This window comes from Leptodactylus fuscus, chromosome 8 (assembly GCF_031893055.1).
Source record: "Leptodactylus fuscus isolate aLepFus1 chromosome 8, aLepFus1.hap2, whole genome shotgun sequence".
Taxonomy (NCBI): Eukaryota; Metazoa; Chordata; class Amphibia; order Anura; family Leptodactylidae; genus Leptodactylus; species Leptodactylus fuscus.
The window spans coordinates 18,263,240-18,289,708 of record NC_134272.1 but is presented as its reverse complement, the minus strand read 5'-3'; the positions used below and the strand labels follow the sequence as shown (position 1 = coordinate 18,289,708).

Genomic DNA, 26,469 nt, shown 5'->3' with positions numbered 1-26,469 from the left:
TCTAGCGTAATCTAAACATATGATGAGTCGGTCTTCCCCTTACTAAACTCTCCCCTCTACAGTCTATTCTGAATACAGCGGCCAGGCTCATCTATCAGGCTAGACGCTACAGTGATGCCTCTGGTCTGTGCCAGTCACTACATTGGCTGCCTATTCATTATAGAATAAAATATAAAGTTATCCCCCTCCCCCACAAGGCTCTCCATAATGCTGCACCTCCCTACATTTCCTCCCTTATCTCTGTCCCAACCCGTGCTCTCCGTTCACTCAATGACCTAACACTTACATCCTCTGTTATCAGAACCTCCCACGCTCGTATACAAGACTACTCACGAGCTGCACCACTTCTCTGGAATGCTCTACCCCGGACAATCAGATTAACTCCCAATTTCTAAGAGCTTCAAACTAAAGACACATCTTATCAGACAGGCCTATCACAATTCCTAATGTAAACTCTTCTATATCGTTATTAGAATCCCTAAAATGATCCGTCCTCTGTTCCAGCTCCCACATTACCCCACATAATATGATGCCATTTCAGACTAACTCTATAGGTCCAAGCACCATCCACATGTTACAGGACACGACTGGTGACGGCTCCTACATTTTTATGTTTGTGTAATGACAGTCACCTCTATTACAAAAGTGTCTGACCTCTATATAAGCAATGCCGCCCCTGCTACCTCTTGTGTCACCCCTTCTACCTCATAGATTGTAAGCTCTTGCGAGCAAGGCCCTCAGTCCCATTGTGTGAAGTGACTATTTCTTTGTAATGTATTTTTTGGCTGTACTTGAACCCTACAGATTGTACAGCGCTGCGGAATATGTTGGCGCTATAAAAATAAAATATATTATTATTATTATAGTGCACAGTAGTGTTGTAAGAATTTATATGTCCACTCTTACTCTACAGTAGGCTCACACCTGTGCTTGGGTTTCCTTTCTTCAGGTCCATTTCGGGTCACCTGTAGACCCCATAGACTATAATGGGGTCTGCCAGATTTCTGCCTGATTTCCACCCAAAAAATGTAGATCTCTCTCTGCATTTTTCAAGTGGATTTGGGGATGGACGTAAACCAAGTGCTGGTGTGATCTGAAGGTGAAGCACAATAAATGAATTATAAAAGTAAGGCTGGGTTCACATTAGTCTTTGAATCCGCTTGAGAAATGCGTAGAGAAAAGTCCTACTTGCAGGAAACCCATTATAGTCTATGTCTTTTTAAGCGGATTGGGTATGTTTTTGGGGACTCTATGCGGACACGAAGAACGGAAATCCAAGTGCAGGTGTAAACCTAGAGTTAGTAGAAGATTGCTCTAATAGTTAATATGAGTTTCTATGGTGTTACACCAGGAGATCGGCAGAAACAATAGAAACTGCAGAAAGAGACACTAAGAAAGCACAACAATAGTAATATACGGTAAGCCAAAACTAATACTCCAATATCATATAAGTCAGTTAGCTCAATACAACCATTACTAAACATGGCCAGTCAGAACTCTCCAGAAAGTCTCTTCCTGAAGCCTTCCTCCTTGTGATAATGACCCCCTCTTGTGAGACTCCTTGGCTCTATTGTCCCCCTATTATGTATGGGCAGCCTTGGAGACATGAAGTCTCACCTTCCAAGTCACTCAGCTTCCCCTCATGTCACATGTAAATGAGGAATACCTGGATTGGCTTGTTATACATGCAAGTTTTTACAGTTTTGCCCTGGTGAATTTGCACTTTCTGTTACATTCAATTGTAGGGAAAGATATATTGTCCCCACTGCTAGTTACCATCTGTGAGAGGCACCTGGGAATCTCTGTGTGCTTTTGATAGAGTATCAGGGTAAACAATACTTACTTTGCATTCAGATTGAATACAATTCATTCTTTAATTCACTCACCCCAGTCCCCTCCCACTCCATGGTGCTCTATAGCCTCAGCTTTAATCATTTTTTGTCTTTTGTTTTGCATTTTAAATAAGAACCTGATACCAAGCAATCCAAAGTGGCACTGGGAGATCACCCGGCCAAAAACAACTTGAAGACAACTAGATACGTGAAGCCGGATTTGTCTGCAATAGAAAGAAAAATACACAGGGACAGGGTAGCGTACGAATCATATGCCAGGCTTAAAGGGGCTCTATCAGCAAAATCATGCTGCTAGAGCCCCACATATGCGTGCATAGCCTTTAAAAAGGCTATTCAGGCACCGTAAAAGTTAAATTAAACTACCCCCCCGTTTTAAAATAATAACTTAGAAAAGAATCTTCTCTACTTACGGAACGTGCACCCTGGGCGGGCATTCAGGGTGCGTTGTCTTCTTCTTCCCCGCCTCTTCTTCCTCTGTCGTCTTCGGTCCCGTCCTCCTCCAGCGCTTGCTCGCGGACACTGATAAAAAAAAAAACAGCCCGGGCGCATGCGCAGTAGCACGCGGCTTCTACTACGGCTACTGCGCATGCGCCCGGGCTATTTTTTTTTTTTATCAGTGTCCGCGAGCAAGCGCCGGAGGAGGACGGGACCGAAGACGACAGAGGAAGAAGAGGCGGGGAAGAAGAAGACAACGCACCCTGAATGCCCGCCCAGGGTGCATGTTCCGTAAGTAGAGAAGATTCTTTTCTAAGTTATTATTTTAAAACAGGGGGGTAGTTTAATTTAACTTTTACGGTGCCTGAATAGCCTTTTTAAAGGCTATGCACGCATATGTGGGGCTCTAGCAGCATGATTTTGCTGATAGAGCCCCTTTAATAAAGGTCCTGGCAGGTGCAGGGTTACCACTATATTGATAGATCAGACACACACCTCATCTATGCCAGTTAGGAACAGTATAGGATTTTGGTATAACTCATAACATAGAAGGGGATTCTTCACAGTAAGAGCAGCAAGGATATGGGACTCTCTGTCCCAGGAAGTGGTGATGGAGGATTCATTAAACAAGTTCAAAGAGGGCCTGGATGCCTTTCTTGAAGATTTTAAGGACACATTGATCCAGGGTTTTTATACTGACTGCCAGATTTGGAGTCGGGAAGGAATTTTTTCCCTTGAAATAGGGCAATTGGCATGGGCCCAGGGGCGTAACTACCATAGAGGCAGCGGAGGCAGTTGCCACAGGGCCCGGGCCATTAGGGGGCCCGGTGACAGGGGCCACTATGGGGCATAATACTCTGTGCAGGGGGCACTATTGGGGATAATACTATGTGCATGGGGCCACTATTGGGGATAATACTGTGTGCAGGGGCCACTATGGTGCATAATACTGTGTGCAGGGGCCACTATGGGGGATAATACTGTGTGCAGGGGCCACTATGGGACATAATACTGTGTGCAGGGGCCACTATGGGACATAATACTGTGTGCAGGGGCCATTATGGGGCATAATACTGTGTGTAGGGGCCACTATGGGACATAATACTGTGTGCAGGAGCCACTATGGGACATAATACTGTGTGCAGGGACCACTATGGGACATAATACTGTGTGCAGGGGCCACTATAGGGGATAATACTGTGTGCAGGGGTCACTATGGGGTATAATACTGTGTGCAGGAGCCACTATGGGGGATAATACTGTGTGCAGGGACCACTATGGGACATAATACTGTGTGCAGGGGCCACTATAGGGGATAATACTGTGTGCAGGGGCCACTATGGGACATAATACTGTGTGCAGGAGCCACTATGGGGGATAATACTGTGTGCAGGGGCCACTATGAGACATAATACTGTGTGCAAGGGCCACTATGGTGCATATTACTGTGTGCAGGGGACACTATGGGGGATAATACTGTGTGCAGGAGCCACTATGGGGCATAATATTGTGTGCAGGGGCCACTAATGGACATAATACTGTGTGCAGGGGCCACTATGGGGGATAATACTGTATGCAGGGGCCACTAATGGACATAATACTGTGTGCAGGGGACACTATGGGGGATAATACTGTATGCAGGGGCCACTAATGGACATAATACTGTGTGCATGGCTTACTAAGGGACATAATAGAGTGCGGAGGAGGGGGTTGGTCGAGGTCTTCAGCGTCGGTTGGGGACCCATGCCAAAAGTTCACCACGGGGCCCTGCCATTCCTAGTTACGCCACTGCATGGCCCTCATGGGGTTTTTTTTGCCTTCCCCTGGATCAACACTGTAGGGATTGTAGGGTTATAGGTTGGACTTGATGGACTAATGTCTTTATTCAACCTCATCTACTATGCAACTATGTAACAGAAAATTGGCATGTGTTATAAAATAAGATAATCCTTTAATAGTCCCACAATGGGGAAATTTCAGTGATACAGTTTCATGGATGGTACAGTAGTATATACCGTGTTTCCCCGAAAATAAGTCTTATATTACATTTTGGTCCTAAAGATATGCAATGTCTTATTTTCAGGGGATGTCTTTATTTTTGTGTGTGGCTGCCACCGCTGTGCTACGCTGAGATGTTCTTCCTGCACAAAGACTGTATGGAGGAAAACATAGCAGCTGGCTGAACGCTGTGTGCAGTGCTCCGTGTGCACAGGAAAGCCGTCTGCTGCCGCTGTTGTGATACCGTACATTGTATCCACTGTTCCTGCTGCTGTGGGATGAACTGGGAGAGTGGACCCCCCCCCCCATACAATGCTTAGTGTATGCACAGCGGGCATCTCCCAGCTCAACCTACAGCAGCAGGAACAGTGGATACAGTGTATCGCAGCAGCGTCAGCAATGTTTTTCTTCATACAATCTTTGCGTAGAGAGATTATTATAATTGGGGGATGTCTTACTTTCAGGAGGTGCCTTATAGTAGAAAATTCAACAGAACCTCTGCTATGTCTTACTTTCGGGGGATGACTTATTTTCGGGGAAACGGTAACAAGAGAGAAAAACACATACAAGCTCATGGCAGATAGAAAAATACTAGGAATCATAGCAACTAAAATGAAAAAATACACAGACACACTGCAGGATCATTTAGTTCTGTGTGAAGTGATATTGATAATACAGCCCGACCGCGGTTGGAGCACACGAGGAGGGGTCACAGCATGTAGATATAACAGGCAGAAACGTTTTTTGCAGAGGTGGGGGACATATGCAGCTATCATGATAACATGTGGTAGTTCCTTTGGTAGGTGGTGAGATCTCCTGCTCACAGCTGATAGTTCGGTATCTTGCATCAGCATTATTGTCCATTAACCACAAAAAATGACCCAAATGTCCTTCATCACAAGCCCTCCTCCTCTTTTCTTCTTACTACTGTGTTCTACTGCCCAGAGAGGTCTGAAGCCATCCAGGTAGACAGGGTGCTGCTCTATTGCCAAGCTTCCATAAACTCATGGGGTAGGTGGGTGATGGAAGGTTCCCAGGCTGTAACGGAGCCCAAATATGTTGGGCCGACGCATTCCCAGCCCTTCCCAATGTCCTGTTTGGCACAAGAAAGGGCCTTCACAGGTCCTGCACCACATCACCACCGCACCTCATTACAGTATAACACCGGCATCAATAAATTTCTCCTATGGTACACGAACCAAGTCATTTTGAGTTGAACTGAACCAAGTCCATCCAGTACTAAGTAGTAGAAAAGTGGAAATAAAGAAAATATCATATTACATATCAGACGTATCATACAGTTTTCAATAGGTATAAACTTTTATTTCTTAGAATGTCACAGTAAAAGCTCAGGTGAAATCCATCACACATTAACTTTATTGGGGGACTCCGGAGCGGGATAGGACCTGTCTGTAATCATCAAAACGCAGCATTGGATCCCCTAATGGAGGAGCCTCAGCCTGTGCACTCGTGTGCACGTAACCTTATATCTCAGGGTAAGGATACGATTCTTGCAGGCCTCCAATATCTCAGTATAAAATAAATATATAACTTCCATATCCTGTTTTCAACTTTTAACAATGTGCAGATCTAAGAATGTGCATGACAGTATGTATGTTACTAAGGGCTCGTTCACATCTGCGCCCGGGAGTCCGTTCTGCAGGTTTCTATTTCCTGCACAAAACTGAGCAGGAGACGGAAACCTGCAGGACTATTTCATACCCATTCATTTGAATGGGTTTGAAAGATGTCCGGCCATGAGTGCTGGTGAACGTTTTATGCTCTCTGCCGCAAAACCGGTTTTTTTAAACCGGACACAGAGTCGGACAAGCAGTACACTGTGTCCGATTTTAAAAAAACGGATTTGCAGCGGAGAGCATAAAACGTTCACCAGCGCTCACAGCTGGACCTGGTCTGACAGCTTTCCGTCTTCTGCATGCAGAAGACGGAAAGCTGAGAACAGACTCTGGGAGCTAGTGTGACCCTAGCGTAAGTGTACCAATGCCCACGTAATCCCTTTAAAGGGTTTGTCCATCCACAGCAAGTTACCCCCAATCCACAGGCAACTTGCTGATTGGTGGGATTGACACAATCATGAGAATCAGGGTATTTGCCCCCATTTTAGAAAGAGTGTCTGGTTGGATAGCACAGGACGCTTCATTCATTTCGATGGGAATGACAAGTTCTAGGCAGAACACGGCACTCGGCTATCTCTGGTAGACTTCTAAAAATGAATGGAAAGGTCTGACCCGTTGCTCTATCAAAACACCCCTGTTGTTATGATCGAGGGGGGGTCTCACCACCGTTCTGCCGTTACCCCCTACCCGTCACTAGAGGACGGCTTGCCTTAATCATCGCCCAATCGTGTGTTTCTATTAATATGTTTGATAGCATCTTATCGATGACTGATCGCACATAAAACCCGTGGGCACCATTATTATCTCATCGTGACGTTACTGTAGACACAGATCTGCTGCGATCAGTCGCTGGTCAGCAGATTCTGTGTGGACTATTGTCCTGATACAAAGAGTTGAGAGAACTGCTGCAGTAACTGAGTGATTTTTACCCCGTTTATTCCCTATGAGGACTTTATATAACCTTTTATAGCAATACAGACTGAGCAGTGACGTCACGGCCCTGAAGATGACGACAGAGCAGCCGTGAGAACCAGCAGCACCAGCCTGTATTTCTAGGAGGAGCCGTGACGTGCGCTTGGTCACGTCCCCCAGCTCTGAAGCACACTCCGCACCACCCCAATATTTGGCTTCGTGACGTCAACTAGCGCAGGATGCCGCCATTTTGAAGCTCCTCCTCCCTCTTTCTGTGAGAACAGCCAGGTAGGCAGTAGTAGCCCCGCCCTCTCCCACAGACAACCGTTACCATTGGCTGCCTCACTCTGCGCTCGTCCGCCTTTGCTCTTATCCTATTGGTCTGCCTGCTCGGCCGAGACTCCGCCCCTCCTCTTCTTGCCGCGCACTGGTGAAGGCGCTCCATTCCGTTGGCGAGGAAGGGTCAGCTGCTGCAGAGCTGATTGGTTGCGCCTATCTCCACCTTTTTGAGCCGAGCTCTTCCTATTGGCCGCCGGGGTCGCTCTGCTGTCCACGCACAGTGGTCTCTCGGCGGCGGCGGTTGGAGCGAGAGTGAGGCGCGCCTCCGTTCTCCCGGTAGCTCCTCCCCCTGCTCGGTTTTTAGTCGCTCCTGGCAGTCTAGGAGCTCAGTTTGACTTCCTTTTCCTCTGGGAATATGATCAAGCAGCAGCCGTCTCAGGCTAACCGCAAACCTGCCACCACAGCGGCGGCGGCTATGGCTGTGTCTACGCCAGGAAACGGCTCTCCTGGGAGCCCCAATGGTAACCTACCCCCGGCCGGGAGCCGGAGCCAAGAAAGGACGGGAGCTGGCAGGTGAGAAGAACACGAGGGGAGCGGTGGAGGGGGGCTGCGGGGAATAGACTGTGCCGGTAACGGGAAGACTGCGGATGACTGACGTGCTGAGGGGCCAATAGCGCGGGAGAGGGGCGTGGTTCTTACTCCCGGCATCACGTGGTCTGCTGCTGCTAGTTCAGGGTTTCTCCCGTTACCGGCTGTGCGCATGCTCCTTCGGGGCAAAGGCCTGTGACATGACGTAGTCCGGGGCCGCAGTGTGTCCTGCGGGGGGCGCTGATTCTACCCCCGGCTGTATGTGCTGTGTTTATCCCCGGTGACCTTCCTGTGCCCTCCTCACACCTTGTTGGGGCCGCCTCTGGGGTAGGAGCCCGGCCTTGGGGGCAAAAATCCATCAGCAGGGAATGGGCCTTGTATCCTATAAGTCACCTATATGTGGTATATGGCTATTAACCATCATACCTGGGGAGGGGGGGGGGGGGCTTGTATCTGAGGAGGGCAGCAAGGGGTTAAATCCTTGTTTCTCCTCGGTGCCTCCTATTTTTTGGGGGTAGATTTGTGATCTGGATGGCTCTGCTACCCTCAGACCATGTGTCAGGCTCTGTGGTGTTTGAAATTCATTTAAAGGGATTTTCTAGCCCCTTAGCTGTTGTGATTGATAGGCCGTCCGTATCTGAGTGGTGGGATCTGACACCCTGGCCCCCTCCATGATCAGCGGATGCAGGTGCCCATAGCTGCTCCCCTGACCAGGGCTGCACATCTGTGGCTATTGCTGGAATAGAGTGACTTCCATCCTTGTCTGGTGCAGAAGCCATCAGTGCCAGGGGGCCACCAGATCAGCTGGTGATTGACGAGTCTGGGGGTCAGATCCAGTAATAATCAATTGAAAAAAATGAACTCCAAACTGGGGACAGGAAAGCCCTTTAATAGTCTGATGTAGTTTCTGCAGTGTGTGAGGTGTCCAGACTGTCACCTGCACTGATACACTGTGACAAACCCTAAGGGCATCGGAGGGCTTTGTACTTATGTGTTTAGATCACACAGGGTTTGTATAGACAGGATGCAACTGTAACAAACGCTCAGCTGTTAAAGGGCTTTTCCAATAGTCTTATCCCCACTTATTTCCTCCAGGGTTTTGCATGCAATGAACACCAGAGGAAATAAGTGCTGATTCTTCCTGGAGACCCCTTTAAGGCTCTCGGCCTGTGTGACTGAGTGGTGGGCTTCATTCTATTTGCTATGGCCTTTCTATATGACCATGTGGTAATCTCTGCCCTTCTTCATGTGGTCTTATCTATATGGTTTTGGCTCTGTGTACATGGATATTTGTGTTTTTTCACTGACCCACTATTTTCTATGACTCCATACACGTCTGTGTACTATCATGGCACCATGACCCCAGAGCAAAACTTGGGGCGAGTCCTGTAACTGTCCATCTCGTGTTTAGGGATCACAAAAAATGCAGAGGGGAGAGGAATGGCCTGAACACAGATGTCTAAAGTGGCTTAGGTTTTTGCCCGTTTCCTTGTGTAGCCGTGGCTACCAGAATGGCATCCTCCATTCTTTACACTTCAGGCTGCATCCAAGAAGTAATGCAGAATAGAGTATGGTAGACTGGCCGGTCAGTGGTCACAGCAGCTGTATGTATTAGATCATGGCTGTGTCATATACAGGGCTCAGCTGATACTGCCTGACTGTATAATGGTCAGGAGTCGTGTAGGTATATAGGCTCCTATGTACTAATGGTCAGGAGTCAGGTATGTATATAGGCACCTATGTACTGCGGCTCCTGGTCATGGCTCAGTTCATATTATGTCTTTGTCAGATCTATATGCAACACACTGACCTAAAGGCATGCAGTGGTATGAGATGTTGTGATTTGTTTTTAGGGGTGTGTTGTGGGGGAGGGGGGATGTTTATGGATATACTTGCTAGTATGATGACCATGGGGCCTGTCCTGTAGTGTCCAGACACAAGTTCAGCTTATCTCTATAGTCAGTGACAGGTCGCTGTTTCCACCTCCCATTGATGTGCACACCAGGGGCTTCTCCAAATATAAACAGGTCTATAGACACCCACCCCCACCCCATTACCTGTCAGAGCGATTGAGACACACTGCATAGAGAGGGGTCTAGTAATATACATATGACAGTCACTGCCTCCACACCGTGTAAGTCATGTGGCTCATTTATAGCAGCACTTCCCAGGTATATAGGATTGGAGTCCATATCTCTGCAGCGTATAGTCCATCAGGCGCTCTATAGATTACCCAGGCTATTGTACGTTATCGCTCCCTCCCCTCCTCTAACACATCATGGGGGTAATCTATGGCTCGACCTATCCCAAGCTGACCTACTGGACTGTACATGGGAGCCAATGGGGACACGTACCAAAACTGGTGCTCAATCTGAGAGTAACATGACATGCTGTATTCTTTACCAGTGGGGGGCAGTCTCCTATTTAATCCTACACTGATATATATGACATAATATCTCATGGGTAAGGGATCCCTGAGCCACGTAGTAGCAGAGCAGTCACCTGAGGCCAGGGCTATGCTGCATATAGTGTAATACATTTATTTGTACCACAGCTATAGCTCAACAGTCAAAATCAATTGGTAGTTGCAGTGCAGGCCGGGCCATAGGAGTCTGGTGCTGCGCGTGGCATGGAGGGATCGCTGTTCCCTTCAGAGTGTGGTAAGATCCTGTACATGGTGCTCTTACTAATGGGAGTCTTCTGTTGCAGGGGTCGGAGCATAGTGAAGGGTCTCCAGCCTCCGGTAAGTCATGATGAAAGTTTTCTCTCCTTTTGTCACTGCTGCTCTGTATCTGCTGGATTCTTTCTGTTCCTTTAGAGTATATTCATACATATCAGATTTGCTGCAGTAATTTCAGGAATCGGGAACCAGCATTATTACAGTTATTGTAAAACCACAACTCCCAACATGTTTGGTTGCTGAACTGGTCACAGCTCCCACAGAATTAACTGTCCTGGGGGGGCAACACGGTGGCTCAGTGGTTAGCAGTGCAGCCTTGCAGCGCTCTAGTCCTGGGATTGAATCCTGCCAGGAACAACATCTGCAGGATTTGTAGAATAGAAGGAAATCCACACAAGCACAGGGAGAACATACAAAGACATACTGATGGGGGGGGGGGGGGGGGGGGCTCACAATCTAAATTAAAAAAAATTGTCCACAATCCTATCTTATTTCCATTTTGATAAATTCCCTATAGGCCTGTGGCCGTAATCGCCTGCCCAGGATGTAGATAGCGGTTTTTGTATCCACACAAGGTCTCGGCATCAGATGCAGCAATGTCAGTCATCAGCCACTATCCTGTCATCAGTAGTGCAGCCTCAGGCTCTGAGCATGAAACTTCTAAGTAATCAATAGAATAAGCCATAATGGGTCAATAGGGGTAAAGTTCTAAACCCTTCTGTAGCTGTGACCCTATTCCTGAGCTGGTGATGCGTTGTGGTTAGTTTCGGCTGACATGACTAATACGTTTCCGTTCTCCCCGCAGGTCTTTGAGGGCGTCTATAATAATTCTAGAATGCTGCATTTTTTAACTGCTGTAGTGGTAAGTAGGAGGACTGGGAGGCGACCTGTAGACGGCTTCGGCAGCATCATGGCTTAGTCAGGAGCCATCTTTGCGCTCCAATTGGGCCCTGGCAAACAATTTGGGTTAATCAGATTTTCTCTTTAAGGGCTCAACGTGTGACGTAAAGGTGAAAAATGGGACCACATACCAAGGCATCTTCAAGACCTTGAGCTCTAAGGTGAGGGGCAGTGATGGTTGGGGTGTGGCTCTGATGGCGGCTGTCTTGTCACACGGTTTACATAGATGTTCTCTGTTCACAGTTTGAGCTGGCCGTCGATGCCGTACACAAGAAGACAAGCGACCAGGCCTCAGGGCCGAAGCGCGAGGATATTGTGGACACCATGATTTTTAAAAATAGCGATGTGATGCATGTCCACTTCCGCAACGTAGATTTCAGCTACGCCACAAAAGGTAAGAAGACACAAACTCCTTACGGTGGTGATGTCGGGTTATAGGAGTGTATACTTGTAATCTGCTGCTTTCAGTGATCCGTTTGCTGAACTTAAGATGATAGTTCTCGGTTCAAGCTTTTCCTTTTGCGGTCACTTGCAGATAAGTTTACGGATTCTGCTATTGCAACGAACTCCAAAGTGAATGGTGAGCACAAGGAGAAGGTGCTGATGCGCTGGGACGGTGGAGAAACCAACAGCGATGACTTTGACCTGGAGTCCGATCTGGTGAGCACTGGGGACAAGGTACATGACTCTCTGCAGGCTCGCTACATTATGAGGGAAGGAAGCTTCCCCTCTGCTTACTGTGACACCTTTTACTTTAAGGGTGTTTCCTGATGGGCTAGCAGTATGGGCCTCTTCACTATATACCAGACATGGCACCTTGCTTTGTTTTGTGGTTGTGCTTGGTACTGCAGTGCAGATGGCCCTGGTCACAAATGTACCCCAGTCCGGAACAGGTGTAGGCTTGTGATACACTCCGTGCCAGTTTTCTGATATGAATTATAGTAAATTTGGTGATTGCCCCACTCTGCCCATTGTCTAAAAAGTGTCAGGTGCAGAGATGTGCCAAGTTTTATTTATTGTAAAAACTAATACCTCAGCCACTGTCTGAACAGACCCTTAAATCTTTCCTTCATTTGCAGTCTAATGGTTGGGATGCAAACGAGATGTTTAAGTTTAACGAAGATAACTATGGAGTGAAGACGACGTATGACAGCAGCCTGTCCTCTTACACGTGAGTCCTGTCAGGTCATGGGTGTATACGACTGCAATCGCCGACTGCATATCTTGTGTACTAACTTCAACCCAATTTTACAGGGTCCCTCTAGAGAAGGACAACTCTGAGGAATTCAGGCAGCGAGAAGCACGTGCCACCCAGCTGGCCCGGGAGATTGAGTCAAGCCCGCAGTACAGGGCACGGATAGCCATAGAGAATGATGAGTTGCGGACAGAGGAGGAGAAGCACAGTGCTGTTCTGAGGCCTAGCTCTGACCGTGACAGCCCCAGCCTCAGCTCTAGGTGATTATATCCAGTCCTGAGTGTCACAGCCATGGTTTACCTTATCAATGTAGAACTGTTTGTGCTGGAGACGTAAAGGCCGAGCTCCAGAACATTGTGACTGCTTAACGTAGTGTTTCTTGTTTTTACTTATGAATGCTGTTCTCCAATCCCAGAGATGGAAAATACAATCCTCTACCACAGAGGGTCAGAGATGGATCGCGGGGAGCTCTCCGAACAAACTCCTCCAGAGGCAGGGCCGGAATGGGAATGGGTTCACGAACAACACCTCAGCATTACCCGGAATCTAGCTCCAGCCCTGTTCCTGAACAGCGGGGCATCAATGGAGGTAAGACCTGGCAGTGGAGGAGTATCTGGAAATTGCCAGAATCATAATCTTATCAGGTGATGAATTGGCCATTCTTTTCTGTAGGACCTTCAAGGATGTCTCCTAAATCTCAGCGCCCTATCCGGTCTACTAAGCCTTTGTCCACTCCGTCCAGTCGTCCTATAGAAGTGTCTACTTCCCCATCAGGTTTGCATTCTTTGCTTTTATATATGATCATTACCATTGGGTAAAGGTGTGTGGTTTCTCTAACTTTTTTTTTCTTCTTCTTTCCTCCACAGCTGCCTCCAGGGTGTACACCCCGCTGTCTCCAAAATCTGCCTCCTCTGCCAGTTCCATGGATTCATCTTCTCAGTCATCAACCCCGGATCCCCGACCTGCTGTGGAGAGCGGCATCTCCACCAAGCCCGCGTCTCCAAAGAATGTCACTTCCAGCTTACTAGGAGAAGGTGAGGAAACCTTTATCTGGCAGATGTCTCCTCGATCACCTGCATATGGCAGGAGAAGGAAAAAGTAGCAGACACATGAACTATAGACCTCTGCCGCAAAAACCACTTTGTTTTATACTGTATTTGCATCATCACATCCGCCTGTTACTGGCGGAGGTGCGTGAAATAGTCACAAGGTCACAGTGCATTACCTGTGCACTTCTGGTTATTTATGTAGGATGTTTTATGACTTGTAGTTTTTAGTTCCCTATATAATTAGTGTGGTTTGGGGGGGATTCACTTTTTTTTCTTTTTATTGTGCAGCTTGGTCTATGGAATTACTAATTATAACAGTATTTTTACTTGGAGATTCTAAATAAAATTTGACATAATATTGTGTATATTCTTACCCCACAGGAATATTAAACGGGTTGTACAAGATTAGAAAAAATCTCTTTCCAGAAACTTTCCCGTCACCACTCTTGTTCATGGGTCTCAACTGGTATTGCAGCCAGGCCTTTGTAAAGTGATTATTACACCCAACCCATGGACGAGTGGTGCTGATGTATATTTCTAACCCTGTACAACCTTCTTTATGGCTGCTCAGCACAACTAGCTTGCCCTTTAGCTGAGAATAGTATGGGTAACCCCTTTTCGCGCAATCAGGAAACCTTTTTTTTTTTTTTTTTTTTTTTTTTAATGTAGATTGTGAGCCCCACATAGAGCTCACAATGTACATTTTTCCCTATCAGTATGTCTTTGGAATATGGGCTGGAAATCCATGCAAACTTGGCCGGCGTCACAGGTGCTTCCATTCATTTCTATGGGTGCGTGCTGTTCGGATCGGCTGATCCGAACAGTGTTCGCTCATCTCTACTGCTCAGTGATCTGAACTGACTTGTTAAATTCAGGTGAACCTGGATGATTCACAGACTGAAATTTTTGGCCATGTCTAAAGGCCTGTAGGGTCTCTGAGATCTAGACCAGATGTCAGCTGTGTTTCCTGGACTGAATCCTGATCCAGGATACGTTGGGGAGTCTGGGGCCTGGCTAAGGTTTGGTCCAGTGAATATGTTTGACACTTATGTCACAGACCAAACCTGCTCCATGTATGGCAGCAATGTGAGACTAAAAAAAATCCTAATTCTGTTTATGTGAAGTTGGTTTCTGGAGCTGGCATACATTTCTGCAAGCCCTGCTCGTATCAGATGGCCAACTAGAAATGTTTATAGCAAATCAGTGTGACTATACCCTAATGCTTGAAGGACACAGGTGAGCTTTGGAGAGGATCAGTAGTGATTCCATAGCCTAGCAACTGCGCCCCTCCCAAATCTAGTGGAGAACTTGCAATTACCAGAACACTTCAGTTATAGTTAAGGCTGTGTCCAGGTACGGCAAGCATTGCATTCTTATACACGAATTGATTCCATTTTAAAGGGTTTCTCTAAGATTTTCACATTGATCACCTGTCCTTGTTATAGGTCATCAAGATGTAAGTCCTGAAAAACGCCTTTAAATAACACTTAAAAATTACAAGTTTTCTGAAGCTTCTCATGAGTGTATAACTGCTTACTCTTGTTACATCTGCAGCTGTTTTACTGTACAATTTCTTATAGTTTCAGCCTGTATTAGACCCACAAATGGCATAGGGGTTACCAGACCTGGGTGCTGTAATAACACAGAACTAAGTTGTGCAAACAGCCAAGTTCCTGCCAATGTGCTCTTAGTATAGCAGCTGAACTTTTTTTTTTTATTTTTTTGCCGGACAGCCATGTTAGAGATAGAATTTTTCAGCCTATTTTCTCACTTTGACTTTTTTTTTAAAATGATATTCCAGGCAAAGATGCTCAAGCATCTGTCAAAGAGCCAAGCAGGACCGTGGAGCAGAGCTCCCCATGTGACGCTGCCAAGCCACCATGCAAAGGTTCGTGACTCTTCAGTGTACAGCTCTTCCAGTTCGTGTATTGATCTCTTCAGATTTTACTTACTGATCTCTTCTCCTACTTATAGTGTTGCAAACTGAGCAGAAAAGGAATCAGCTGGATGAACTACGCAAATTTGGAGCTGAATTCCGGGTGAGTTATTGCTGGGTGATGCACATAATTGATGGCGCTGAGCAGATATGTAAGATAAAGGTCTGGGTATAGTCCTATAAAGAGAGGCTCAGGTGTGGCATTGCATGGTCTCCCTTACTGAAGTAGATAAATGGGGTTTAGTGGAGGTCACTGCTGTCAGACCTCACGTCAGATACTGTTGTACACCTGAAGTCTCTAGTAGGTGATCTTACTTTTAGGGTTTGTTGACACAGTTCACATTAGTCACTACATTTAGGTCTGTTGCTTTTAGTTTAACCACCTCTTCATGTTTCCCCTTTAGCTTCAAGCAAGTCCTTGCCCAGAGGCCTCGGTAGAATCCCTGCCATTAAGACAGAGGGAACATTTAGAAAGTAAAGTCTCCCCAGTGGATCCTGGTCACACTGAGGCACCCGAATCGCGCGACCTGGGACAGAAAATTCCTGAAGTGGTTGAAGAGACCAAAGAGGAGCGCGTATGTGAGAGCAGTGAGCGCCAGGAAGAAGTGGCCAGTCCTGCCAGCAAAACGGAACCTGAGGAGAAGGAGGAGCAAGTGGTGTGCGAGTAAGTGTATGGGCCCGGGATGGAGCTGGGCAATGTAATGGTGGCTGCCTTCAGTACCTCAGGTTCTCCGCCGCAGTGTTTCTGACTTTATTTTTTTTTATTTTTAGCCAAGTGAAGAAATCTACTTTGAATCCTAATGCTAAGGAATTTAATCCTGCGAAGTCGCTCCTGGCTGTGGTGAGTACAGGCAGCAGCTCTATCTGCTGTCATCGGTATCTGGAATAGGGAATCTGTTGTGGGCTGAGAAGCCATGGTGGTTCCCTTCTGCTCTTGTGCTTACTTAAGGGCTCATGTATCTTTCTTTCAGAACAAAGCAACTAGCACCCCTACATCTCCAGGCCCTAGAAACCATTCCTCCACTACTACAATCCCGATGCTGACTGCTGGCCAGAGTGGTGTCTACAGCCCGTACATCTCATACATCCCGCCGATCCATATGAGCCCAGCCGTTCAGGTCAGTTCACCCCCAGCAGATGCCTTGTAATGTAAAAATCTCCTGATATTTTATAGTCTATTTGTCACAATCTGCAGAAGTGCGTTATAATCTTCTTACTTATTTTTTTTTTTTTTAGGCTCCCCAGATGTATCCATACCCGGTGTCTAACTCTGTGCCCGGCCAGCAGGGAAAATATAGGACAAAAGGTAAGAGGCCAATGTCCGCAGGGTGCTTATACAGATGCTGACACATTCGAGGGCTTTTCTTGGACTTGATACAAAACACGAGACTCCACAGATTGGCTAGAAAGGCTGCAACATTCATGTCAGTGCTGCCACCTTTCTACTCCATACCAAGTACTGCGGCATAATTGCTCATAGGGTCTGTGTTTGGTATCATCCCCATTCACTTGAGCGGGACTGAGCTGCTGTACCATGTGACTGATCAGGATTTTATTGGCACATGGATGAGTTTGCACCCACTTCACACAACTGGTGGGAGTGTTAGGTGTTAGACCCCTGCCGATTACATATTGGTGATCTAACCTAAGGTTAAATCAGGAGTATTTAGATTCTAGTAATCGGGTCAGGCATCTGACATAATTGTAGACCTTAAAGCTATTCACCTATGATTTATCTACACACTATGCAGTTTCCCCTTTAAGGCTCATCGTCATACCTATTTTCAGGAGTTTCCTTTTAAAGAGAAACTTTCATGTTCTTGGGCGGTATTCTATATTGCTAGAGAGCAGATTGTCCGCTTTCTAGCTGCATATGCCACCCATCCTGGAGAACCTAAAAGGTCCTCTTTAAGACTCTGATAATAGTCTGTGCCATGTTGTCTCCTTTGTTTCTCTACATATATAATGACCTTTATCCTTTACGTCTCACAGGTCCTCCCCCGCGATCTGACCAGCCCAACACCGCTCCTCCCATCATGCAGGCGGCAGCTGCAGCTGGTCCTCCCCTTGTGGCGGCTACACCTTACCCTTCCTATATCTCCTATAGCCCCCAACAATTCCCTGGACAGCCAACAATGATGCAGCCCATGGCTCATTATCCCTCCCAGGTAGGTGGGATGACTGTATTAAGGATGAAGCGTTTCTTGTCCTCGTGTCTTTGATTAACCTTGGTTTTTTTATGTCTGTTGTAGCCGGTATTTGCTCAGATGCTGCAGGGTAATCCTCGTATGATCGCCTCTGGGAATCATCCACAAGCCTTAGTATCATCATCTAATCCCCAGTACCAGCCCACAGAGCAACCTACACCCCAAACTCTATATGGTGAGTTTGTACCCCCAGATTTGTGTACATCTGCCTCATTTAAAGTCTGGAAAACCCATCAAATAATGCCTGTTGTCCTCTCAGCAACGGTCCACCAGTCTTACTCCCATCATGCACCTCAGCTGCACCCACAGCCGGCTAGCACCCCTACCCAGAGCCAGCAGCAGTCTCAGCATGCCAACCCTAGCCCTGTGCAGGTAAGTCTTCATATAATCCCTGTAAATGTCTGAATTACAGGCGCGGGTCTTGAGTTTAGGGGAATGTAATAAAGGTTTTCGGTGACTTGTAAATATTCTAACTCTGCTGTCTTGTTTCTAGCACCAGGCTGGCCAACCTCCACACCTAGGCAGTGGTCAGCCCCAACAGAACTTGTACCACACAGCAGCCTTGACTGCAACGCCTCCCTCCCTGACCCCTGGACCCACAGCTCAGTCCCCTCAGAGCACCTACCCCCAGCAGGCCGTGTATGCAATTCATGCCCACCAGCAGCTGCAGCATGGCTACACAAACATGTCTCATGTGGCTCAGGTAAGTCTCTGCCCTCTACATGATCACCGTACCCTATGGATGCCTAAATAAAGGGGTTTTCCAGGATTTGCAATCTGATGTCCTTTCCTTAGAATAGGTCACTGAAATGTGATCTGGGGTCAGACAATTTGGTCCGCAGCAATTACAGCAGCTTCTTCCCTGTGCTGATGACGTCACGTTCCTCAGTGACATGGTACTGCAGCAGCTCAGTCCCATTCACGTGAATGAAGAGGAGCTGCAATACCAAGCACATCTTATATGTACTGTGCTTGGAATTCAGTAAAGAGGCTGACCTCACAAAAAAAACTTGGCCTCTTCAACCAGATCAGTGGGGTTCCTGCTAGAGGATAGGTCATCAATATATAAACCCTGGAAAGCGCCTTTAAATATCTTTAATCTTTTCCCAGGCACATGTACAGACTGGAATAACTGGTGCCCCTCCTCCCCATCCTGGTGCCCCTCACCCACCACATCCTGGTGCCCCTCATCCAACTCCTGTCATGCTTCTGCACCCTTCACAGACACATGGAGGCCCTCCACAAGCAGCAGTTTCACAGACTGGTGTATCCACACCTTCTCCATATACATATATACCACACCCCCAAGGTGAGCAAGACATTCTGAATTTTGTGGTACTGGAGATAATCGGCTGTGACCTATTATAACTCTGCTTTTGTCATTTCAGTTCAGTCACATCCGTCCCAGCAACTCCCGTTTCATCCTCCTGGTAACTGAGCATCGTCGTTCTTAAACTGTGATACCAACCTCCAGTCATATCCCTAATAGTCAGCCCTGCCTCCAGCCATCGCCCTCGTCCATGCTGCCCAGGAACCTGGCTGAGGCGGGATCCAGGGGCGCTGCACAGAGACTTTCTGAAGCAATGGATTTGAGGGCCCTTTGCAGCAAGAGGGGAAAGCCTGCGGCCACATGGAGCGCCCACAAGGTGCGGATCGTTCAGCTGGAGGCAGACTGTCCCCTTATCGGAACCACAAGGAGAGTTTTAGTTTTTTGGTTTGATGATGCAGAGGAGGGGAGGCCCGGCACTTCTCTCTCTCTCTCCTACAGACTGGAATAAAAATAAAAGCAAGATTTTATTTTTTATTTATAACTAATTCCGGGCGGTTTCACAATGGTCCACATTCATCTCCCACCCCTGACCCTTCATCTATCCCCTTTAACTTGAACGGAGCGATGGACTACTTTTACTTTTTATTGAATAAAATATTTAAAAAAAAATGTAAAAAAAACTTCAAAAAAAACTACAAAATACCAAAAACCAAAAAATAAAGTTTTAAACTAAACTGAGATCTTGTGGATTATTGAGGTTTTGCTGCCGGGTTCCTCAGAGATACGGAAGGTATGTAAATTGGGGGGGGGGGGGGGGGGTCAGTGCTAACCCAACACTCATGTATCCTGTTTAGGCCGGGGCTCTGGAGTGCTTGGGCCCACAATGTAAGAGCGGTGTTCAGCAGTATATGGAACAGAAGAGTAAAGGGTTAAGCTGCTGCATGCCTAGTACAGCAGTGATGTCATGTATTCTCCGGTGACATCACATGATATTGGCACACGTGATGTGCACTTAAACTGTGTACAAACATTGCACAAAGGCCCCCTCCCTCTGCTCACAGTGCTCATCCATAGACGAGTATTATCAGGAGGGGAGGGGGCGTTCTTCCCCCGCTCACACTGTACAGCGCGATAGATGCTGTTGTGAAGGACGTTCCTGACTGACTGTCAGGAACGCACTTCTGACTGTAAAGCGCTACGGTACCGCGACCGATAGCTCTTTACCCGAAGCACAGATCAGGAAAGGTGATGGTGCGCTGGATTCAGTGCACTGTCTGCTTTCCAGCAGTATATAGAACTGCCTGTGTCCCGATCTGATGAAAGGTCCTCTTTAAGCAAAATTTATTGCAGCTGAAAATTAGAATAAATCACTTGAAATTATAGATCTAAAATTTTTTACCCATCTTACCCATCATCCCCTGCATCTGAAGAACACCCGACTGCATAGGGTGAATTTGTAGTCTGTTACCATGGAGACACAAGTCGGCCTTATTTGTGTGTACACAGGCCGAAGGGTCTTCTTGGTATATACTGCAAAAGTGGTTAAAAAAATAAATTATATGTCAAAGGGTCTCCTGGAAAGTGCGTGTTGGTGAGTTATTCTTGGCTCATGAGTATGTGGATGGTGGAGTCTGACACTTGGGATCTTCAGAGATCGGCTGCCTGAAGTCTTTGGGGAAGTGTAATGACTTCTACATGAAATACCGAGCACAGCGCCGCACATTGTATAGTGGCAGAGCTGGGCATTGCATCTGATCACTTATATAGCACTGGGTTGCCGCTGTACCATGTGACTGAAGAATGGGACAATGATGACCTCAAGATGGGTAAGGTGCCTTATACATCACTCTAGTTTGTGCGAATATATAGAAAAAAAAAAAATATATATATATATCGTAATCTCCCATAACCCATAGTCCTCGCTTTTACTTTACATATATATGAGCGTCATCTTCCGCCTTGTTCAGATCCTCACGTGTATGGCTCTCCTGGCCCCCAATTACATGTTGTGTCTTATGTGGTTACGATACATGACGCTTTCCCCCATGGAGGCTAAAAAGAACAGTCTGCCATTGCCTTACACATTAGAGCGCATTGCTGCAAAAATAAAAAGCCTCCTCATGCCGCTGCCTCGGTGTTATTGGGCCCTGACACTGCGGAGGTCACACTTCAAGGTCATGGGCATAAAATCTGCCCCTTATTATTGCCCAGTATAACCAATCAGATCACCGCTTACATTGTAAAACAAGCCGTTGTGCACTGTAATCTGCCATCTGATTGGTTGTCCAGGTAGTCCTGGTTAAGGACGGTCTTGTAGCGTCTTTTCATGTATTTTCTCCTAGTCCGAGACAATGAGACGAGGAGGGGAAGGGGCGGCTGCAAATAATACCCTCCTGTAAGAAGATGCCACAACCAAGATGGAGTCTAGTGCCCGCACCGCAGCGGCGGCCATATTACTTGTGGCGCAGAAAGTGACGCGTTATGTAGTTCCCGTTCCGGGTTGTCACTTCCACAGTCTACCAAGATGGCGGGCCGTGTGGTGCTGTCTGCATGCAGATCTGCCGGTGAGGGGATGGACATGTGGCGGGGAGTCTGCAGGAGGAGCGGGGAGGCCGAGGGTCCGGAGTAGGGGGGGATAGACAGGTAGTGGGGGAGCTGAGGCGCCGGGCTCCCTCTTGTGGCCAGTGAAGGTCACGTGGATGTAAAGGTCACATGTGTGGTACAGGAGCCGGTGACAGGTGATGGGGCAGTGACCTACCCCCGGTGAACTACAAGGTGCAGCACCTCCTGTCCAAGCCCCACATGATGTCAGATCTGACTCCTGTGTCATATGAGTAGGGGGCTGCAGGGACACATCATGTGACCAGTTCTGCACAGTTAAAGGGGTTTCCCATAGGATAGGTCATATACAGTTAACCACAAGGACCCCCAACAATCACAAGAATAGGCCCCGCAGGACTGGAGCGACATCGCACTCACTGAACCCCTCACCCTGTAGTCTGGGCCCCGCTCCTGGGTGCAGGCGGCCATATTCCCAGCACAGGATACAACTGCTCCTATGTGATATTGCTGGACTCAATGTAAACTAACCTAGGTGGTGAAGGGTTAACGGTTGCTTATGTTTAACTCTTTCCTTCTCTCTCCGCAGTTTTCAGCCGGCTCCCAGCTCACAGTCTTCGCATTGCGGTAAGTGACGCCATAATCTACCTGTATATCGCCGTCCTCAACTCCTCTGCTTGTTGTCAGTGAAGGGTAACTTTGTAACAGAACCTCAGCTGTGAGTAGTGTCCAAATGTAAGAAGCTTTCCATTCACTGACAGTAGCAGAAAGCTGAGGATCGGGGCAAAAAATTCACTTTTAAGCAGACAATCCCTTTAAGAGGTTTATTATGTGATTTTCGTTGCAGACATGGCCCAACCCTGCTACTCGCTTCTGCCCCCTGCTGTACAGAAACTATGCCACAGAAGCTAAAAAGACCTACTCCCGGGAGAAGCCCCATGTCAACATCGGAACAATAGGGCACGTAGACCATGGCAAGACCACACTGACAGCCGCCATCACCAAGAGTGAGTGACATCATATATAATATTCTGTATACCTATATATAGGTTACTGAGCCCCCCAGACCACTGTATAGTCAGGAGACTAGGGCTTAGATTAAAGGGATTGTACAGGATTAGGACAAAATGCTCTTTTTCTTCCAGAAACTGTTCCACATCTGTCCACGAGTCAAGTCTGATATTACAGCTCAGCTTCATTGAATAGAATGGGGAAAGCTGCAATACCAGATATAACCTGCGGACAGGTGTGGCGCTGTTTTGTAATCCTAGAAATTACTTTTAAGGGCTAAACCCAAATTAAGTTATTCCTTATCCACAGGACAGGGCCAGGTGGATGGGATGACTGCTGGGTCCCTGCACTGATCACAACAATAGGGGTCCTGCTCCAACTTCTGAATGAATGACCGGTCACACAAGAGTGCTGTCACTTGGTTTATTCTCTATGGAGCTGCCAGAGACATAAGTGGTTGGGCTGAACCCATGTTCAGGTCTATGATATTGATTGCTGAGGCCTCTTCACTACTTACTGAGCACAGCGCTGTACATTATATTATGGCTGTGCTTGGTATTGCAGCTCAGCCCCATTCACTTTAATAGGACTGAACTACAGCATGGCCTTGTGATGTCACTGGCTTGAGAAGGCAAAGTGGAGCCCAATCTTGTATTCCCAGACAACCCCTTTGTGTGCCTTTCAGGTGTGTTGAGGCTCCTCCCCTCTGTCTATATGCTGCAGTTAGGTGTAGTTACTTGTAGCTTATAATCTTTTGTCCTTGCTGTAATGGAGATAATCTCTAATGCTAGGTTCACACACATCAGATGAGCGCCCCCACATGGCCACAGCTGGACAATACACTACTTATATTTTGCACAGTATTTATGTAGATCTCATCTCTTGGTGTTTTTTTTTTACACAGTCCTGGCAGAGGCCGGAGGGGCCCAGTTTAAGAAATATGAAGAAATTGACAATGCCCCAGAAGAGAAGGCCCGAGGGATCACCATTAATGCGTCACATGTAGAATACACCACCGCCAACCGCCACTATGCACACACGGACTGCCCGGGCCATGCTGATTATGTGAAGGTGGGTGCCCGCATCTGGTGGGTGTGTTGGGGTACAGTGCGGCCTCCCTCAGATATTAGATCATTTACCTTTTGTCTGGCAGAACATGATCACAGGGACCTCCCAGATGGACGGTTGTATCCTGGTCGTAGCTGCCACAGATGGGCAGATGCCACAGACCCGGGAACACATGCTGCTGGCTAAACAGGTTAGGACTGTGCCGAGCTCTGCTACATCGTCTTACTGCGGTGCTGGGGTGTCGGACTCCATTTACATGACCCGTCATTAATATCCACTGTCCTGCTGCAGATTGGGGTGAAGCACATCGTAGTCTACATCAACAAGGCCGATGCTGTGGATGACAAAGAGATGCTGGACCTAGTAGAGCTAGAGATTCGAGAACTACTGTCAGAGTTTGGGTACGACGGCGAGAACACCCCTGTTGTGGTCGGATCTGCCTTGTGTGCCCTCGAGGTATGAACAAGGGAGGGATTATCAGTCAGTTCTGGAGATAGTGGTAAAGGATAGGAAAAACATGACTGCTCTCTCAGAAACAGGGCCACACCGGTATATGGGTTTTGTCTGGTATTGCACCTTGGCCTCATTCACTTCATTTGAGCTGAGCTGCAATACCAGACATGACCCATGGATAGATGTGGCGCTGCTTCTTGGAAAGAGCAGAGATGTGTTTATTATCCTATCCTGATACAACCCACTTAAATTGGGGCACTTCCCTGATATGCCATTAGAGGGTGCTGTAACGATGCCCCTCATTTGTTACTAGTGGCAGCAGTCTGTCGTGGCTGATCTAGAGGGGCAACACTAGCCGCAGTAGTAGTAGTAGTCTCTGTAAGGGCTTACTGATGAGAAGATAACTTTACACTGCAGCTTCTCTTTAATTATAGGCCAGCAGTTTGAGGGTGGAGTATACACCATCATTTCCTTTAATCCAGATTCCCCACAGGCTGAATTGTAGTCCAAAAGTGCTTGTAAGATTACAGAAGTTACAGGCCTCATACACACAGGGAATCTGGAGAATCCTGTCTGTGTATCGGCCGGACTCCCGGCATCATAAGAGATGTATGACATTAGGAGTCCCTGCCTGCCCTCACTGTATACCCTCTGTATATAGAAACTGATGTACAGGTGAGATATACTGGTCTGGATTCTCCCTGTGTACACGGGGTCTTAGTGATCGGCCAGCACATGACATACTCTCTCTTCAACTATCGATACAGAACCGCAATCAGGAGATCGGCCTGGACTCCATCATGAAGCTCCTGGACGCCATTGACAGTTACATTCCCATCCCTGAGCGGGACCTGGACAAGCCTTTCCTGCTGCCGGTGGAGTCCGTCTACTCTATTCCAGGTGTGTACAGGACCGGCCATCTGTCTGCACTTATAATCTAGCCAGGTTCCAGGGCTCCTGTGATATATCCAGCATGTGCTTCTCTCCCAGGTCGGGGCACAGTGGTGACCGGGACACTGGAGCGCGGCACCATCAAGAAGGGAGACGAATGCGAGTTTGTTGGGCGCAGTAAACACCTGAAGTCTGTGGTTACAGGTAGGAGTCCTCCCATTCTACCATCCATCCCTTGTGGCCTCCATTAGACAAATCCTTTATAAATGTGGCCACTGAGACTACCAGATATTGCTGTGGGGTGAGCCAGGCATAATGGCTGCATTATACAAGGATGGCTCTGCACCCAATGAAGGGGTGAGTGAATCTCTGAGATGCATAGACCAGGAGTGCATGGAGCCCTACCCGTCCGTGACCACTAGAGGGCAGCGAGGGGCTTTCAGGTTTCTCCTCTGTTCTCCATATCTGATGTGGCTTCCTCTCTGGCACAGGCATTGAGATGTTCCATAAGAGTCTGGACAGGGCAGAGGCCGGCGATAACCTCGGGGCTCTGGTCAGAGGGTTAAAGAGAGAAGATGTCCGGCGAGGAATGGTGATGTGCAAACCGGGCTCCATCAGACCTCACCAGAAGGTTCAGGCTCAGGTATGGGGCTGCGTCATATTGCGGCCGAACAGTAATCTGCTCCTGAGTGCGGGGTTAACCCTTTGTCTGCTTCCTGTAGGTCTACATCCTCAGCAAAGAGGAAGGAGGGCGCCACAAGCCTTTTGTCAGCAACTTCCTGCCCGTGATGTTCTCCCTGACATGGGACATGTCCTGTCGTATCACGCTGCCTGAGGGCAAGGTTAGTAGCAGACAGTAGAGGCGGCCATATTTGTGTGCAATACTTACCCATCATCCATACCTGCAATGCTGTCAGGAGTCACGGTTCTCTTCTGCTTTAGACTATGTTCACATTCGTGCTACTGACCTTACGGTTTAATCCATTCTTCGGGTCCTATGACAGACCAGAACAACCGCAAGGGGGCGTTATCGCCCACTTTGAGAGAGACTGAGAAAAACAGATCGAACAACACAGATGTGAACGAACTCTTAGCAGGATTCCTAGATTAACCCCTTACCTGCCGGCTCCCATATAGAAACCACTGTGACTGCCATGCTGATGTGTTAACCCTTTTCATTCCAGGAGATGGTCATGCCCGGGGAAGACTCCAGCCTGATTATGACCCTGCGGCAGCCCATGGTACTGGAGAAGGGACAACGTTTCACTCTGCGAGATGGGAACAAGACCATCGGCACCGGCATTGTAACAGACATCTTGGAGATGACGAAACAGGATGAGGAGGGCTGGGCGTCCTGAAAACCCTCAGTATGAACTTGTCACATGGGGAGAGGAGGGTCCTAGTCAAATGAAGGTGAACCAAACATCCACAAAATGGCAATGAAGCTCCTCCCTCTGCAGCCGCCTCTGTACAGTACATTGAGCTGTCAATAAAGTTCAGCCCCCGGGGCCTGTGCAGATGCCGCCGGGTTATACCTGTGTCCGGGTG

General features: G+C 47.6%; 2 protein-coding genes across 4 annotated transcripts; both read left to right on the top strand.

Annotated features, from left to right (window-relative positions):
• The first annotated feature begins 7,373 nt into the window (after positions 1-7,373).
• On the top strand, positions 7,374-19,643 carry ATXN2L (ataxin 2 like). Of its 3 annotated transcripts, none has more exons than XM_075284579.1 (23): positions 7,374-7,687; positions 10,412-10,445; positions 11,188-11,244; positions 11,372-11,443; positions 11,526-11,676; positions 11,818-11,942; positions 12,362-12,453; positions 12,537-12,737; positions 12,893-13,065; positions 13,150-13,251; positions 13,344-13,511; positions 15,328-15,414; positions 15,501-15,565; positions 15,867-16,126; positions 16,234-16,303; positions 16,434-16,580; positions 16,699-16,768; positions 17,455-17,630; positions 17,715-17,844; positions 17,929-18,041; positions 18,163-18,372; positions 18,780-18,978; positions 19,058-19,643. In XM_075284579.1, the coding sequence occupies exons 1-23, from the start codon at positions 7,530-7,532 to the stop codon at positions 19,105-19,107; spliced, it is 2,910 nt and encodes a 969-aa protein (XP_075140680.1). In that variant the 5' UTR covers positions 7,374-7,529; the 3' UTR covers positions 19,108-19,643. The 3 variants fall into 3 exon arrangements, with proteins under 3 accessions (XP_075140680.1, XP_075140679.1, XP_075140681.1); XM_075284578.1 differs by having other exon boundaries at positions 11,818-11,960; XM_075284580.1 differs by lacking the exon at positions 7,374-7,687 and adding an exon at positions 7,732-8,029 and having other exon boundaries at positions 11,818-11,960.
• A 1,799-nt stretch (positions 19,644-21,442) lies between these two features.
• Positions 21,443-26,455, top strand: TUFM (Tu translation elongation factor, mitochondrial). The gene is made up of 11 exons (XM_075284581.1): positions 21,443-21,503; positions 22,088-22,125; positions 22,346-22,505; positions 23,414-23,580; positions 23,663-23,767; positions 23,869-24,033; positions 24,798-24,930; positions 25,021-25,125; positions 25,413-25,564; positions 25,644-25,763; positions 26,106-26,455. Exons 1-11 carry the CDS (start codon positions 21,464-21,466, stop codon positions 26,277-26,279), a joined length of 1,359 nt encoding a protein of 452 aa, XP_075140682.1. The 5' UTR covers positions 21,443-21,463; the 3' UTR covers positions 26,280-26,455.
• Positions 26,456-26,469: the final 14 nt, after the last annotated feature.